The sequence below is a fragment of the Danio rerio genome, chromosome 7 (genome assembly GCF_052040795.2).
Source record: "Danio rerio strain M-AB ecotype USA chromosome 7, GRCz13ab, whole genome shotgun sequence".
NCBI classification, from domain to species: Eukaryota; Metazoa; Chordata; class Actinopteri; order Cypriniformes; family Danionidae; genus Danio; species Danio rerio.
The window spans coordinates 17,536,922-17,554,256 of record NC_141027.1 but is presented as its reverse complement, the minus strand read 5'-3'; the positions used below and the strand labels follow the sequence as shown (position 1 = coordinate 17,554,256).

At 31.8% G+C, this 17,335-nt stretch overlaps 3 protein-coding genes across 11 annotated transcripts in view; 1 reads left to right on the top strand and 2 right to left on the bottom strand.

Annotated features, from left to right (window-relative positions):
- The window catches only part of nitr3d (novel immune-type receptor 3d), a 150,558-nt gene that overhangs the window by 121,007 nt on the left and 12,216 nt on the right, over positions 1-17,335 (top strand). The gene's annotated exons all lie outside the window — the stretch shown is intronic.
- nitr2b (novel immune-type receptor 2b) lies at positions 754-5,461 on the bottom strand. Of its 5 annotated transcripts, XM_087259962.1 has the most exons (8): positions 5,354-5,461; positions 4,630-4,724; positions 4,187-4,534; positions 3,801-4,112; positions 3,611-3,721; positions 3,488-3,522; positions 1,509-1,615; positions 756-1,333 (listed from the first exon to the last, which is right to left on the bottom strand). In XM_087259962.1, exons 2-7 carry the CDS (start codon positions 4,670-4,672, stop codon positions 1,523-1,525), a joined length of 942 nt encoding a protein of 313 aa, XP_087116088.1. In that variant the 5' UTR covers positions 4,673-4,724; positions 5,354-5,461; the 3' UTR covers positions 756-1,333; positions 1,509-1,522.
- Positions 9,557-14,114, bottom strand: nitr2a (novel immune-type receptor 2a). 2 transcript variants are annotated; one of them, XM_087260762.1, is made up of 7 exons: positions 14,042-14,111; positions 12,940-13,017; positions 12,351-12,692; positions 11,948-12,277; positions 11,756-11,863; positions 11,611-11,645; positions 9,557-9,833 (listed from the first exon to the last, which is right to left on the bottom strand). In XM_087260762.1, exons 2-7 carry the CDS (start codon positions 12,977-12,979, stop codon positions 9,702-9,704), a joined length of 987 nt encoding a protein of 328 aa, XP_087116888.1. In that variant the 5' UTR covers positions 12,980-13,017; positions 14,042-14,111; the 3' UTR covers positions 9,557-9,701. The 2 variants fall into 2 exon arrangements, with proteins under 2 accessions (XP_087116888.1, XP_087116887.1); XM_087260761.1 differs by lacking the exon at positions 12,940-13,017 and having other exon boundaries at positions 14,042-14,114.

Genomic DNA, 17,335 nt, shown 5'->3' with positions numbered 1-17,335 from the left:
GCTTTTATTAAATGTCTTTTTTAATTAGTAAAATTGAAGCATTCCGAAAATAAAATTTCAGAAATATATTACAAAGTATTGGTTTAGCACACAATTAGGTATAATATATTTGACTGCAGTCTTTTATGCTGCAGGCCTTGCTTTTTATGGTCTTATTGAGGAGTTTATGCAGACTTTCTCCACTAGAGGGTTCTCACTAACTGCTTATTAATAATACTGGGCTTCACCTCTTTTTGTCAAATACGTAGTCTCTTTAGAAATAAATGAAGCAGTCTAGTGATGTGCCACAATATGATCAATCTCTTAAATTAATTAAAGAGTAAAGATATTTAATATGCAGATGATTCACAACCTTATTTTTGAGTGTATTCATAATGCAATAAAATTTAAATTAATAACAGCCTAACTAATAATGTGAAGCAGTGATTTGCATAGTTCAGTTTTATCTTTTTTGGTAATTTATTTTAATAATAACAAAAAAAGTGAATTTTTAAAATTATATATATATATATATATATATATATATATATATATATATATATATATATATATATATATATATATATATATGTATGTATGTGTATGTGTGTGTGTGTGTGTGTGTGTAATGGATTATAAGGTGATACTTCATTGGTCAATAAACTAAATTCAACTATATTTATTAATAAGTATATAAAATCTCCCTTTTTTGATATATGAAATACATTTACTGACTTAATTGATGTAGGGGTAAATAATAAAAGTCAACAGTGTGCGTTTGTACAGTAGCACACTTTAATTAAATCAATATTACTCCAAAATATTGTACAAAATGGTTTCTATTAACTTATAATATTTCAGTACCATGGACAGAGATTTCATTCTAAACTTCAGACATTTACAACAAACCAGTCGATTTTAAATGTATGTAACCCCAAACAATATGCTTATTGAGTGCTATTTAAAATCTATAGTAAAACAGTAGACACAGAAATACAAAAAACATATTTAAATTATATCATGGATGACACAGTGGCTCAGTGGTTAGCACTGTTGCCTCATAGCAAGAAGGTCACTGGTTTGAGTCCTGGCTTGGTCAGTTGACATTTCTGTGTTAAGTTTGCATGTTCTCCCTGTGTTTGCTTGGGTGTCCTCCGAGGGCTTCAGTTTCCCCCCAGTCTAAATACATGCACTGTAGGTGAATTGAATAAACTAAATTGGCATATGTGTGATAATGAGTGTTTGGATGTTTCCCAGTACTGGGTTGCAGCTGGAAGGGCATCCGCTGTGTAAAACACATGCTGGATAAGTTGGTTGTTCATTCCACTATGGTGACTCCTGATGAATAAAGGGACTAAGCCGAAGGAAAATAAATAAATGACATTATATTATTCTTTAATTTCAGTTTGTGACATTACAGTTAATATCTATATATTTTGAGCTCAAACAGTTAAATGTAATTAAGAGTTCATAATATTGATTGGGTTAACCAGTTAAATCACATCACAACATATTTAATGATACCTTACATAAATGAGTACATTTATCTTAAATGTTTTTCTTTGGGTCTTCTAGAAGTGGAGGACTTTTGTTGGAAGCTCAGTGCAGCATAATTCAAAACACCTCTGTCTTCATCCTAGAACAGCAGTTTACAACATTTAGTCAAATAGGCTATACTGTAAAAGCGGATAGTTACTTTAATGATAAAAAACATTGCCATAACAGTGACAAGTTAACTTGGTAACACTTTAGTTTAGGTCACAGTTCATGGTATTAACAAACCATTAACTAACATTACTAGCCTAAGTATTAATAAGCTGTTTGTTAATAGTTACGAAGGTACAGTAGAAGTGCGGTTTAGGATTAGAGATGCAGAATAAGATCATGCTTTATAACTACTAATGAACAGTTCATGTTTTAATATTAGGCAGGTAGTAAGCTAGTAGTTAATAGACCATTTCAATGTGGTCATGTCATTGGTCCATGAACATTTCCTGCTTGTTATCAAACTATTTCATAACTGTAATAAGAGCCAATTGAAACATAACTTATGTTAAAACAGCTGTCATAACATTATTTATCAATATGTGGCTCTTTTTAGATTTTCTGAAGCTATGGAAATTAAATATGTAAAACAGGAAACATGGGACCACTGTCTTTGTTTACATCCCTCAAAAGGGTCTATAGCATGAATTGTGACCTAAACTAAAAAGTGTGTGAACCCATTGAAACTTGGAACTGTTAGTAGACTTCATTTTTATAATTCTGCACATACAGTGCTCAGCATGTATGAGTACACCCCTTACAAATCTCTTTATAATTAATATTTTCTAGGATGCTTTACAATATTATATCAGTGCATGCAGTATATATTATATTAGTCAGTACTGAAGCAAATTCTAGAGCTAATCTAACAAAATTACTTATAATAACAGTTTAAAAACATTAGTAGCCCAAATGTACACTGTAAAAAATGCAGGGTTCCACACAATTCATTCATGTTGTCCCAACACAAATTGATTAAGTTATTATAGCATTTTTAACAAATTTATGGGGATTAAACATAAATTAAGTAGTCTCAATGAAATCCCAAGAATTGTGCTGTTTCAGCTCATTTTAAATAAGTAGTTTGAAGGGGCAAAAAATATATTTTTGAGTGTATATTTTAGGGAATAATATTAAATAAATAAATAAAAACTGTTAGCCAGCACTCAATTATAGTGATTCACACCTACCTAACTTTAAATAGTAACAGTTCTTGACCCCAGTGAGCTACAAAATTAAGTAGACGCTTTGAGCTTTACTGTGGTCTAGAAAGTTTCATGATAAAAAAAGTAATTAGAACAATTGTACTGTTCAATATTTGATTTTGTTCATTGACAAACACAGAGAAACATGAATGTAATGTCCTATAAAAACTTCTTGAGAGCCAAGCATCTCATGAGTTTATAATTTAAATTTGATGAAGATAGCATGCAAAACAAGATTTCTGTAAAAGGTTTTCCAAGACTATATCGGTGTCCTTCTTTCTCTTACAATCAGAGGCATTTTTATATCATATATTTCATATATGCCTCTGATATATATTTTATATCAGAGGCATATATATATATATATATATATATATATATATATATATATATATATATATATATATATATATATATATATATATGCATTTTTGTTGAACTTTTGTTGTTAAATGTATTATCTTTCTATTTCTAAAGATGTTTGGTGACCAAAGTATTGTTTTAATAAATATATTTGTTTAATAAATCTGTTTTGTTCAAATGCACCCAAATATATTACCTATATTCACTGAAAAATAGATAAAACTATTCATTTTCAAAATAGGGTCTAGTCAAATACAGTATACTGAGCACTGTAGTTTATTTTTCTGAGTTTTAAGGCAATGCATTTGTTAAAGTCAACTAATCATTTTAAAAGCAATGGTTTTAAAAATAGTTATCAGATTTTTATTTTAAACATTCAACATTGAAATGCTCACCATTAATTGACCAAGCTGAATGTTCTGTGTCCTGTCTTGAAATACAATATTACAACACAAAACAGTGGTTTTAGTGCATGAAATAACTGTTCAGATAGTAAGGTGTACTGGAGTAATTCCTACCGTTCTTTTGGAACTTGTACAACCGCGTGCCCAGAAATATGATCACAATCATTAATAAACTGTTTGAAATTGCCAACGCCAGAGCAACAGTCTTCCAAAGTGTCCAAAAACCTTGTGGAAAAATGCAGAATTTTTAAAAGAAGCAAAAGAAAATCTGTAAATCTGAAAATAATGCTGTGTTTATGTGCACCTGGGATTGTTACCACATCTCCAAACAGTATTTGTCCACAAGCAGCCACAGCGCAGTAGTAGATGGCAGGATCTTCATCAGTCTTGGGCAGGCTGTAGATGCATTTGTGTGCAGTAGAGTTGAGATCAGAGCTCTTCTCACACTGAGCGCTCCTGCTGTTCTGAGTGTAGATCACTCCTGGGGAAGATTCTCCAGAGCGCTGTCTGAACCAGTAGACCTTGTGTTCTTCTGCACAGCTCTGAGAGATGACGCTGCACTGCAGATCCTCTGATTCTGATCTCTGATGCTCAGACTTGATGTTCAGTTTACCAGCTACAAAAAGAAATTAGCAAAATGCTCATTTGACTGAACTCAATGAAGAACATTTAAGTAAATGCTCTGTTTACCGTTAACAATGAGGTCAGTGCTGTTCCCAAATATGAACTCATACACATATGCAACACAATAGTATGTTGCAGTGTCTGATATTTCAGTGTTTGCGATGCTCAGATTAAAACTACCTTCATCTTTTTCTATAAAGAAGCGGTTTTGTTTGTCAAAGTCATTTACATATTTGCCAGCTAAACCTTGATATGCTAAAGCAATTAGAAGAGGCTTCTCTCCAACTCTTTGTTTGACCCAAACCACACTGGTTCTTGACTCTTTTGGAAAAATACATGTTAAGTTAACAGCATCTCCAGCTTGAATAATCTTAACATGATTCTGTCCCTTCATATCTGCATTATCTGACGTGCCTATAAAAAAGAAAAAGAAAAATCAAACATTATGGGTGGGAAGATGGTTAGTTTTACTTTGATTCATTCTGCATAGCAAAACTAAAGTTACTTACATGTTAAAAGGTAAAGCAATAAGATGAAAAAACAATGAATCATTTTAAAAGATTGATAAAAATCAGCTGATTCAGAACTGCTTAGGGTGAATCATCTAGAAAGAAAAGAATCGTATCTTAAAAGTGTATATATAAACAATGAAACATTTAAGAAGCCTAAATGAAACAGTCCACAATTAATCCCCAGGCTAGATTTGGTTAGTTCACTTGTAAAGACAAATGAATTTAATATCAATTTTAGCTTAATAAAATTTTAATCTATGACTACTTGTTTTGATAACACTTTACAATAACTGTGTATTAGTTAATGTTGGATAACGAACAAACAATGAACAAATCATATTATTCATTAAATTACAGTATGTATTCATGCTAGTTAACCTTAGTTTATGAAAATACAGTTTTTGATGTTAGTTCATGATAACTCACAGTGCATTAACACGTTATCAAGCATTAATTTGCATTGTATTAATGCATTAGTAGATGTTGAACTCTGATTAATAAATGCTGTATCAATCGTACTTGATTCACAATATATTAACTAATGAAACCATTTTGTAAAGTGTGACCCTTGTTTTTATAATGCACATTTGCACTCTTGAATACATAGCTTTAAACAGCTAAATCAAAATTAATTATTAATAATGTTAATCATTTAGGTTAATAATTTGTTAATAATATAAAGTTAATAATTGTGTGAAGAAAGTCTGAAAGCTTTACTTACAGACGTCATTAAAGATCAAGGCTGGTTTTGATGTGTAAGCCATGAGGTTTCGTCTTCCTCTTTAACATAGTCCAAAAGAGAAAGACACAGAGACGCTCACTTATATATACAGTACTGTACTTCCCTGTACTAAAGAAAAACATTTACACGATTCCATTGGTTGATTCACATTAATGTTTATGGAGCATTCAAAACATTCAAATCTAAAGTTTACACTTGACTCACACTTTTATACAAAAAATATATGAAATGTTCTTTGGCAAATTAATATATCAACAGCCTAAAGTGATTTTTGTTTGTTTTAAATGTAGCGTAACATCCATACTGTATGGTGTGTGTGTGTGTGTGTGTGTGTGTGTGTGTGTGTGTGTGTGTGTGTGTGTGTGTGTGTGTGTGTGTGTGTGTGTGTGTGTGTGTGTGTGTGTGTGTGTGTGTAGATGTTTGTGTGTGACCTTTATATTTGTTTGTGTAATGTTTATGAATACTGTATTTCGGTAAGGTGTCATATGGAAAGTTTTGCAAATAGCAGCTTGGCGTGAACATGTTTTCTACCTTCCTGTTTTCACGTTTTGACCACAGTAAAGGATTCTTCACAGCTATTGTGCAACAGCAGAAATTCATGGCCAGAACTGAGGCTGGTTGAAGTGCAAAAGTCCTGTGATCAATGTTTTGTCTGTGCCTGCCTATTTTTATCAGTATAATATCATGTTCAGAATTATAATCTAATTGATGTATTCGGAGTGTGGTCTCTCATTTACGAAACAAATAATAAATTATAACTAAATCAAATAAATGCATTATTATATAGCATTATTATTTTGCCACTTTGCTTTTTGTCATTTGTAAAACAAAACAAAAAAAAAAGGAAAAAGTTAAGGTGGAATAAAACAGGAATAAAGGGGGGGGGGGGGGGGGGGGGCAATAATTCAGGGGGGCTAATATTCTGACTTCAACTGTAAATATTAACCCTTTAACTGCCCCACTAAGAAAAAAAGTTATTGCATTTCTTAACTCCTAATGTTACTAGTTAACACACATCTTTATTTTTTAAAGTACGCCATAAAATTTTTCAGATTCTCATTTAACACCTTTTTTTTTTTTTTTTTACAATAAAACCAAAATTAAGTGTAGTGTGATTTGTTTGTAAACCAACAATGTTGTGTAAGCAAACCATTATTTAAAACAGTCCTTGTTTAAATGACTTTTAACATTTATTAAAACCGTAAAAACATGGTCAACCGATTAGTAGAACAGGCAGATAAAGGTTACTGGAGAATAAAATTGTTTTTTATTTTTTTTATTTTACTGTGTACACTGTAACCTAATGAGATAAGTCAAGACAACAAATATTTGTAAAATTCTTTAAATTATTTTAATAAGTTTCAACTAAAATTTAAAAGTTATACAAAGCTTAACTTAATATGTGTGGTCAGTTTGATTGATGTAAGTTGAGATGACTAGAAATGTTTATTTAATTCAACTTTAAAAAAAGAAGGGCAGCAAGAATTGTTTTTTTTTGTGTACCTCAATTTCATGTGTCATTCAGTGTGTTATTTGCTGTTCCATTTGAACTGAAATTTACTAGCAATAACATTTGTAAAGGAGTTTATTTTCTGCATATACTAAAGCATTTGTTAAATGCATGCTAAATTGAGCTGTTATACATCAATATGTTATTTAAACAATACACACTTGCTCTATAATATAATGTTCAGAAACAAAACAAAAAGTGATGCATGAAGTGGAAAAAACAATCTGCTTGGAGTGGTGTTTGTGGGCCGTAATGTGTGTGGGTGGTGAGATAAGCGCGACTTGGCCTGTCCTGTGGTTGGAAAACTACTAAAAATATATTACAGTTCACATGAGCTGCCTGACAGGCCAATCTTGCTGAGTTGTTCCTGTGCTTGTGATTCAGCAAATCCTGTTGTGAAAACATAATATTTATCACTCTGATCTAAAAGCAACACAGCAAACAGAAGGTATAAAACAAGCAATATTTATTATTGTAAGCTGTTTATTGTATATACTTTTTTCCATTCAGAGCCAGAAGCCATTGGTCTGGATATAGTCATGGTGATGGCAACCTCACAGCCGGCCTTACAGCATACACTGTAAAACATATCTGTTACTTTAAAGTTTCCGTATTTTGTGATTCACAAGTTTTTCCCGTTTATTTACAGTTGTGAATAGCATTGTAGGATGTTGATCTTTGCTCTGTTGACTTTCAATAGTGAAAATTCAACTCTACAGTTTTTATTGACATTTTAGTAGTTTTAAATAATATATAGAGAAATGAGCCTGTAAGATAAGAATGTACTGGCAGTTTATTACAAGATTTTTGCAGCATAATATACAACACCAACCCAGCCAATATATCACTTTAAACTATTAATAATAATAATAATAATAATAATACATTTTATTGATATAGTGCCTTTCCAGAGCTCAAGGACACTTTACAAAGATTGTAACAAAAATTTATTTTACGAACAGACATTGAAAGAAACAGTAATCAAGTAGAGACACAAACATAAAGGAAGTCAAATATAACAAACTGGAAATACAAAACAAGACCTAGTAGACAAAAATGCAGAGTACAGGTTGATCAAACAAAGTGGTCAGTTTATCAAATCAGAAGTGTAGCAATCAAGTGAGTTTTGAGTAAATTTTTAAATTCTGAGATAATATTTACAGAACAGAGTGAACGTGGTAAAGAGTTCCAAGGTTTGGGTGCAATAACACTAAATGATCTGAAGAGAGGCGGTACCGAGGGACAGCAAGAAGACCAGAGTCAGAGGAACGTAATAAGCGAGTAGGAATATAGGGAAAGGCATCTTGCAAAGATAAGAGGGAGCTAGGCCTTTTTAGGATCTAAATGCAAAGAGGAGACTTTTGTATTTAATACGGTATGCAACTAGCTGCCAATTAAGTTCATACAAGTTGTTGGAGTAAAGATCAAGGTCACATAATGCAATTCAAAAGCATAAATAAACATGGAGAGAAAAAAAAATCACAAAATATGGAAAACTGATAACTCAGGATATTTTTACAGCATATATTTGTATGCCTCCTTGATCATTTTTATGATATTTTTTCACTAGAGGATATCAATTGTATTTTTTTAAATATTTTTTTCCTGTTTGCTTGCTTTATACACTTTCCACAACTTTCAAGTGTCTTACTAATTGTCAGCAATTTCTATATTAAATAAACTTGCTAATTTTGCACAGTCTAGTACTAATATGGAGAATTATCACTTCTGATTATTATTATGATATAAAAATATCTGACATTGAATGCAATAGTTACATCACAGCATCTGCAATGTGTAGTTGGGATTATTGTTGATCAGCAATAAAGAATATGCAGTCTTTACATTTCATGTTTACATTATTATTCAATAGGGGCAGGACAAATAGTGATAAAGGAGGTTGAAATGGCGGATCAAACATATATCAATGTTGCAATTCTAAGAAATATATGTGCTGTTAATAAAAGAATTACATCTTATAACTTTTTGATGCATTTTTCCCTCTTCATTTACCAATGTGATATTTTTCTGAGGTATACATATGATTTTTTTTTCTTGTGATATATCGCTGATATTGTGATCTGTCAATATCGTGGGCAAAATATCATGATAATTTGGTTTCGTATTACTGTACCTGAATATCTCACTACTTTTTTCACTTTTATTTATTTTTTTTATACTTGCAATTTATTGATTCTCTCCTCTACAAGACTCAGTTAATGATTTCACTCCAAATATTCATATCGCATTAAAAATTGCTGCAAAATAAAATATTGCACTGTTCAATTTTTTTATAACATGCAGCCCTAATTATAACAAAGTGAAACATTGTCTAATTACAATTTACCAGAATAGTTAAGTGTACATTGGCCTCCACGTCAATTGTTGGTCCTTATTTTTATTTGCAAATAACACAATTACAATATAGTTTTAAAAATACATAAACACATTTAAACACATGATTGCTTACTTACAGTATAACAAGTTGAACCACATCCTACCAGAGCATGTGTCAAGAAAAGCTATAATTGCAATTCAATATTAAATGAATAATTGTATTACACATAGAAACAGCGTGCTTGTGTGAGTTTGTTCATACAGTTTATTCATATTTTGTGTCATTAATTAAATAATTTGTCAGTATTAATGAAGTCATGCTTTCTAAAAAATAATTCTGAAGACTGTTATTTCAGTACCAAGGACAGAGGTTTTTAAAACAATGTTGAGACATTGTTATTGCGATGTTGCCTGCTAATTAGTTTTAACACAAAGTGTCTCAGTAGATACTACTATATAAGCAAACCCAGACAATTTATGCTACATTTGTTGACGTCTTGTATGTGCATACATAGCAGTGTCTTGTAGGTTTCTTTCCAATGATTTTCTAGATGTGGAGGGATTTTGTTGGAAGCTCAAAGCAGCATAATTCAAACCATCAGCGTGATCCACCTGACACAGAACAGAAATTAATATTGCTACATTCACCCACACAAAAATATATATCTGTATACTAAATAGGGGTAACAATGATAAAACTTGCTGTATTCATAAAGGCTTTTCACTCTGTAATACTTAACCGATAGAGTAAACCTCATGTAAAAGTAATCCTGGGTTATTTTGCTTCATATTTTCAGCAAATCATAATTTATCCCCAAAAATATTTTTGTGGCTTATAAGTATTACCTTCCAAAATTATTGTTTGCATATTTGGGGTGTTAGTGTCATTGATAATTATTAGCACATAATGATTAATGGCTGTAGGCATTCTTGTCATAATTATTGAAAACTCAGAATGAGGTTGACTGGCTGGAAAAGCAACATGTGTTTTTTATGACGGTTTGATATTTTTCTTAAAACAAGTATACAGTACAACATGCAGTGTTTTTAAAACTGTTCAAAGCACGTCATAAGATTGGCTTTTTTCTTAAGAATCATGTCGTAACTCTGTTACCACTGCGGTGTGGGTTTCAAAACCCTGCCTCTAAATTAAATGTGTGAAACGCACCTGCAAAAGGGAGACTCTCTGCATACAGGCTTATCTGCATCTTTATCTGTATTATGCATTGTATGTACAGTACACTGAAAAAAAAAAATATGCATTGCAAATTGTTGCAAACAATTGACATGAGCTGAATTTAAACAAACAACATAAGTTGAACATTACTCAATTTTGTTTTAATTCAGCTCATATAAATTGTTTGCAACTACTTACCTAAAAATATTTTAGTAAATCTAATGAGTCATTTTTTTCAGTGTATGTGCAGTATGTATGCATGTATGTATTTTATAGTTTGTTACCACAGTTAAATACTATATATTATGTATGTCACTGAAATATGGACTCGATGCAGAATATGCTGGTCTGAGAACATCTCTTGTTTTTTATACTGCCTATATATACTGTACAGCTTTTTTGATGGTATGGAAGTAATTTCAGTAAAACTGTCAGCCAAGAGTTACATTATTTTCATTAAATAAATAAGCACAATGAAAATGCATTACTCATTCAGTTTACATTTTGGGATTGGGTTATTTGTTGTGAAACCTTATAATTAGAAATGATTTGTTTTTGTTCCTTTGGGTGAAAGTTTCGCAAACTGGAAGTTCAGAGACATAATTCACGTTCAGAAAAGATAGATATCATTGTATGATGTATTGTTTAATTGCATTGGTCAGTTATTATACTTTAAAGAATTTGAACATACTGTGTTTTTTCTGAAGTTTTTTGAAGCATTTTGAAAATATTTAAAGACAAAATGAACATTCTGTCATTGTCGACTATCTCTTCACTTATCACAAGCCAGTTTGGCTTTCATTCTTCTGTTAAACACAAAATAATTTATTTTGAAAATGTTTGAAACCTGTAATCACTGGCTTACATACTGCAATTGTTTGCCCAACAATGAAAGTCAATGGTTTCTGAAAAACAATAAGTTGTTGTGAATAATGTTGTAAACATGTAATCATTGACATCCATAGTATTTGTGTTTCCTACTATAGAAGTCACTGGTTTACAGCATTCTTCAAAATATTGCTTGTGTTCACCAGAAGAATAAAACATAAAGTTTTGGAACCACTTGATTGAGAATAAATAGTGGGTACATTTTATATTTTGGATTAATCTTTTAAATATGGAGAAAATAATTTAACAGTTGGATATAAAATCATTATAACTCAACATTGTTAGATTTTTGCATAACAGCAAAAAAGTGTTTAGATTGCTCACCGATAACTGATGGCTCTGAGTGTTGTAAAACCGATCTTGAAGAGAGAATGGGTTTACAAATTACAGCTAGAAATAAGGCTCTATTTAAATTTTAATTGGAGATGTTAACATAGCATAAATAATAAAGACATGACATAATACATACCTTTTTGCCTGTACTTGTGCAATTGTACACTTAAAATGATATTCACAATTATAGATAAAGCTGTTATGATCAGAACAGCTGTAATCCAATGTGTCTGAAAACATTCATCTGTAGCAAAGGAAAATATAGGCTATATTATTCAAATAAAAAACTGGTGTTGCAGGATATAATAAAAATTTTTTAAATGTGCACCTTCCGATCCAACTTTCTGCCCATCTCCAAACAGTATTTGTCCACAAGCGGCCACAGCGCAGTAGTAGATGGCAGGATCTTCATCAGTCTTGGGCAGGCTGTAGATGCATTTGTGTGCAGTAGAGTTGAGATCAGAGCTCTTCTCACACTGAGCGCTCCTGCTGTTCTGAGTGTAGATCACTCCTGGAGGAGATTCTCCAGAGCGCTGTCTGAACCAGTAGACCTTGTGTTCTTCTGCACAGCTCTGAGAGATGACGCTGCACTGCAGATCCTCTGATGGAGACTCTGATGCTGGTTTCTGATGCTCAGACTTGATGTTCACTCCACCAGCTGAAAAAAAACAAAAAACAATGACGGTATATTGCTAATTAATGCAATTTAGAAGAGTGAATAATCTGCTTACCTTTAACTATGAGGTCAGTGCTGTTCCCAAATGTGAAATGATATGCATATGTTATACAATAGTAAGTTGCAGAGTCAGACACTTCTGTGTTTGTGATGCTCAGATTAAAACTGACATCATCTTTTGTTACAAAAAAGCGATTGTGTTTGTCAAAGTCATTTTCAAATTTGTGATCCACATTTTGAAATGATGAAACGACTGTTAAAGGATTCTTTCCAACACTTTGTTTGATCCAAACCACACTGTTTCTTATTTCATTTAATAAACTACAAGTGAAGTTAACCGTGTCTCCAGCTTGAACAATCTTCAGATAATTCTGAGTGTCTGTAGTTTCTGAGCTGCCTAAAATTGAAATAAATGAGAGAAAAGTTAGTATTGTCTGTGGTAGATTTGGTTTCTTCACCAAGTACAATATAAACACATTAGATCCAGCTTTTTAGTTAGTCTTAGAGTTACCTTAATGAAGTCAATATGAAACACATTGGGTCAAAAAAAGATACTTTGAAAGATACTTTATATTTGCCTTAAGTTAAAAACAATTTCAAAGACATTTTAAGAAAGGAAAAGTAAAAGTAAAACAGCTACTTACACGGTAAAATTGTAAGTGTTAGGATGAAAAAATTAAGCATTTTCAGGATTGTCTACAAACAGGTTAAAATTAAAATCTCTATATGAGAAAGAGAGTAAAAACAAACAAAAATATTGTTATTATTAATAATAATAATAATACTAGTTATTCTCTTTATTCCAGACACTATGTCCAATTCTACAAAAGAAAGACAAAAACAATACAAACCAAAACAATATACACTAAAAAACACCAAATATGCCAATATTTCATCAAAGGTGACTGAAAACGCACCTCAGTATGCCTAAGATTTATCAACAACATTAAAATGTTTTTCTGAGAATTCTCCAATCGACAGATAAACTTCGAATCAAATTAATCATTAAAGCAAAAAACGACCGAACTCTTAATTTACAGAACAATTCACTTGCACTACACCATCTATGTTTTTAGCATCCTCATGCAATCATTGTATACAACCTGCAGAATATGGAGACTCTCTTTTTTAAAGATTATACCATACAGAAGCTGTGTATAAAGAACTGCACTAAGTTCAAAAGAGGTTTACCGTAACCTGCTTCGAACACAAATGAAACTTTCTTATCAGCATAAGTGCTTAAGCCATATAACTTTCGACGTTCCCTGTACATATCATTATCATCACTCATGTCTTCAGTAATGTCATGCCCTAAACATTTAACAGTCTTACCAACATTTAAAACTTGCCCTGACAAAAACAAACCTGGAAAAATGATATCTCTATGTTCTTTGGTTCTATATACACGTCATGTAAACACTTTTTAAAAAAAATTATATTGTACATCAATCTGCTCAAATATTAAGCAGCTGCTGAAAACCAGCACTACTTTGGGAGAAAAACTATTAATAATAGTAATAATAATAATAATAATAATAAATTAATATACTCAAACACATACCAATACCGTATGACATTGTTACTAAACTCCAGAACATCCTCTTTAGCCTTAGTCTATTGTTGTAATTCACTAACATTAAAATATTTATAATATATGCTAAAATGTAAGTCTTGTTGATTAATCTGAGCAGATAAAATATATAAATCAACAAAGTAACAAAAAAGACACTAACACAAATGACTTACAGTTATCCATCACAGGTTTGTGACCCCTCACACCATCTGACATGTTCCTCCTTGATACTGAGACTGAAAGAGAGAAGCGTAAAGAGGTCTGCCTTTATACACACTTCCCTATACTGAAGGACAGCAAACTGTATCTACATGATTCCACACAAACACAGTGACAAAATTACTATCAATAAAGAATATAAATAAAGGAGAAGTGCTAATGATCTTAATTTGTAAAATTTAAATGCACTTTTACAATTAAAAGAAATAAAAACACAGATAATTAATATATAATTAATTAATCAATTTCCAACCAGAATTAAACTTTTTGTCATTGATCTAATCCCATATTGGTAAAAAAGTGGATGGTATTGTTTTTTCAAAATTTTAATAATCTTCCAGAGTAGTTTTTTGAATAGCATTATGTGTTAAATATTTATAATATGCGTGTTTAATTAAACAGCAGCCATACTTTTTGTACATTAATACTAATTTTTAATAATCCGGGTCACAATTATTCTTAAAAAGTGAAATATAATAACCTTATTCATTTAAAGACCATGCACTTTACCTTAAGTCACTAGCAGCAGCCTTTGATGGTAAAAGCATTGGATGCCATCTCTTCTGAAAATGGGTTACTCTTCGGAAATTAGGTTAAGTTGAGTTGAAGTAAAGAGTAGGTGGGATAGAGGTCAGTGTTGTGGTCGGAAAAAACCTGCTTGTTTGTATGCGTTTATAACTACAAAGGTATGTTGTTATGGGAAATTTACCAGTCGATAAATGAATAAAAAACCACTGACAACCTAATGAGCTTGTAAGCTGCTTTTCGAATAATGTGTGGAATTTGGTATTTGGATACTGCAATAATAATAATAATAATAATAATAATAGAACACCTATAATGCAAAAATCACTTTTATAAGGTGGTTAAACACTGTTGTGTGGCAACGACATGTGAATATAACCAACCTTTGATAGTCAAAATCTATTAATTTTTGTTATTTTTTTTCAGTCTGCAGAAATAGAGGGGTAATGTCATTAGAGGTTGCAAGTTTCACTCATTAATGATAATATCTCCCTCATTAGCATAGACAGCCCTGAGTGAGAAGCAGCCGTCTGTCATTAGTTTTATTAGTTTTTGAGCCAAAGCTGAAGATAATGTCAGCGAGGAATTATAAATGATGAGTTTTAGGATTCTTTTGAACCCCTTTTGACCTATTAACATTAGTCCTGTATCGAATATGCCACTATGCTGACACATAGAGCTCTGTTTTAACAATCTAGGCACAAAGTCTAAAGCACTTGGCGCAAAAGCATTAAGGGCCTGTCCTAATAGACTTTAGCTATTTTAAGGATGGAAAAATACTAACAGGGGTGTGCTTATTCTCTTAATGAGTTATTGGTACATTTTGAGCATAATGTGCATCAAATCAATCAGAGTCTCATCTCTCATTCCTTTTAAGAGTCAGTTGCATCACGCCATGGCACATTTGCTATTTACATGGACTTTGTAACTGCAAAAGCTGAATGCTTCACTAGTGAGAAAACAGTTAAACACACCATCTGCGTGAGGATAAAGAATGAGCCTCCATTCTGCCTCTTTTTTTACTTTCTCTTTACTTTACTTTTACTATTAACTCCTTTACTTTCTTGAATAAGAAAATGATGTTGTACGCACTCCACTGAAGACATCCATTAACCTACATATATAATTCGATTTGTTAGTTGACCGTTCGTTTTGTTTGTATAATTCCGTTTGTTTTGTTTGACCGTCACACCCATGAGTTCACAACGTGGCGCAAATAGATTTGCCATTTAAACAATCTGGTGCATAACATGAAAATTAGGGTTGTGCTGGTCTGAAAATAGCAACAAATTGCACTATACAGGTGTTGCGTCTTATTGCGCTTTGTGTATGATAGGACCTATAGATTTTTGCAGCTCCACCCTTTTTTTTAAAAATAAAGGCTGGCATAGCGCCATGCATTTTAGAATTCTAAACATAGGTTTCTATCAGGGTACACACACCGACGCAGCAAGTCAGCCACGACTCAGGACACTGTTCATATTTCGGCCTCGCCACAGAGCACCGTCTGATTAGTTTAATTTTAAATAGCATGGGAAAGTGCGCATCTGATGTGCGATACTTTACATATATAATTCGTTGCATTGCATACGGTGTGTGACGCCCTTTAGGTGTGGGTTAGGGTTAGTGTAAGTTGACATGTACTTGAAAAGTTTCTTATAGTCAGTTAAATGTCTGTTGAAGGATCAGAATCAGCAGATATTAAGCAGATAGTCTACTAATACTCAAATGGACTATCAAAATAGTTTTACCAAAACTAATATTTTGAATAGATGTTAAAGTGTAAGTCTATTTTTGGATTCAGAGATATTAAATGGTAACAATAAAGTTATACAACGTATTTATTACTTGACATGAATAAACAATGGATGATGCACTTATTACAGTTTTATAAAATAAAATAAAAATTTTAAAAAAGCATTAATTTTTAACACACCGCATAACTCTGGATTTTTAATTGTGATATAAATAAATGCTGTACATGTCTACTTATTTTTGATTCATGTTAACAAATACATTAACTAACATTAGCTAACAGAATCTTACTATAAAATGTTACCAATTATATAATGTCAAATCTTTTGTTTGTTGAAAAAACAAAGGCCAGTTTAAAAAAAAAGAGCTATTATTCTGCATAGCACTGGAGGTTCAATGTATATAACATGAGCGTTTAAAGCCATTGCACCACATCAGAGGCCTTTACTTTTTGAAGTCATTTGAGCCACATGTTTGCCACAAACGTCCACAAGCACATGCATCGTCAAACTGAAAAAAGATGAACAAACAGCAAAACCTCATGACTTGATTTTTAAACTGATAAAAAAACCTGCTAGTCTACTACCACAAATCCCAGACTCAAGCTTAAACTTATCTTCTGTCTATAAAAGGAAAAAACGTGATAAGCAGAGCTCCAGTTAGAGGCCACAGCGTATGACATCATTTCCTGTAGAGTAGCTGACAGGAAGACGATGCTCAATACAGACTAAGAACTGATGTGGTGAACATCAGCGGAGAAACAATTCACTTTAGCACTGACATAATCGCAACAAATCTCAAGAAAATCTAAAATATTTAAAGTTTATATTAAGTTATATGGAGATATAGTTAAAGTCAGAATTATTTACCCTTCTGTGCAAAAATATTTTTCAAGTGTTGCTCAAAGGAGACATTTTTAGTTTTTGCCATGGTGACTGATTAAATTGTTTTCACTTGCTTTTCAAAAT

Coding starts and splice junctions, on each gene's coding strand:
- nitr2b (XM_087259962.1), bottom strand. CDS start 4,672: ATGATTCATTGTTTTTTCATCTTATTGCTTTACCTTTTAACAT. Junction 4,535..4,629: donor ATTGCTTTACCTTTTAACAT/GTAAGTAACTTT, acceptor TCTTTTTTATAG/GCACGTCAGATAATGCAGAT. Junction 1,616..3,487: donor TTCAGCTTGGTCAATTAATG/GTGAGCATTTCA, acceptor CTGCTGTTCTAG/GATGAAGACAGAGGTGTTTT.
- nitr2a (XM_087260761.1), bottom strand. CDS start 14,084: ATGTCAGATGGTGTGAGGGGTCACAAACCTGTGATGGATAACT. Junction 11,864..11,947: donor GCAGAAAGTTGGATCGGAAG/GTGCACATTTAA, acceptor CCTTTGCTACAG/ATGAATGTTTTCAGACACAT. Junction 9,834..11,610: donor CTCAGAGCCATCAGTTATCG/GTGAGCAATCTA, acceptor GTTCTGTGTCAG/GTGGATCACGCTGATGGTTT.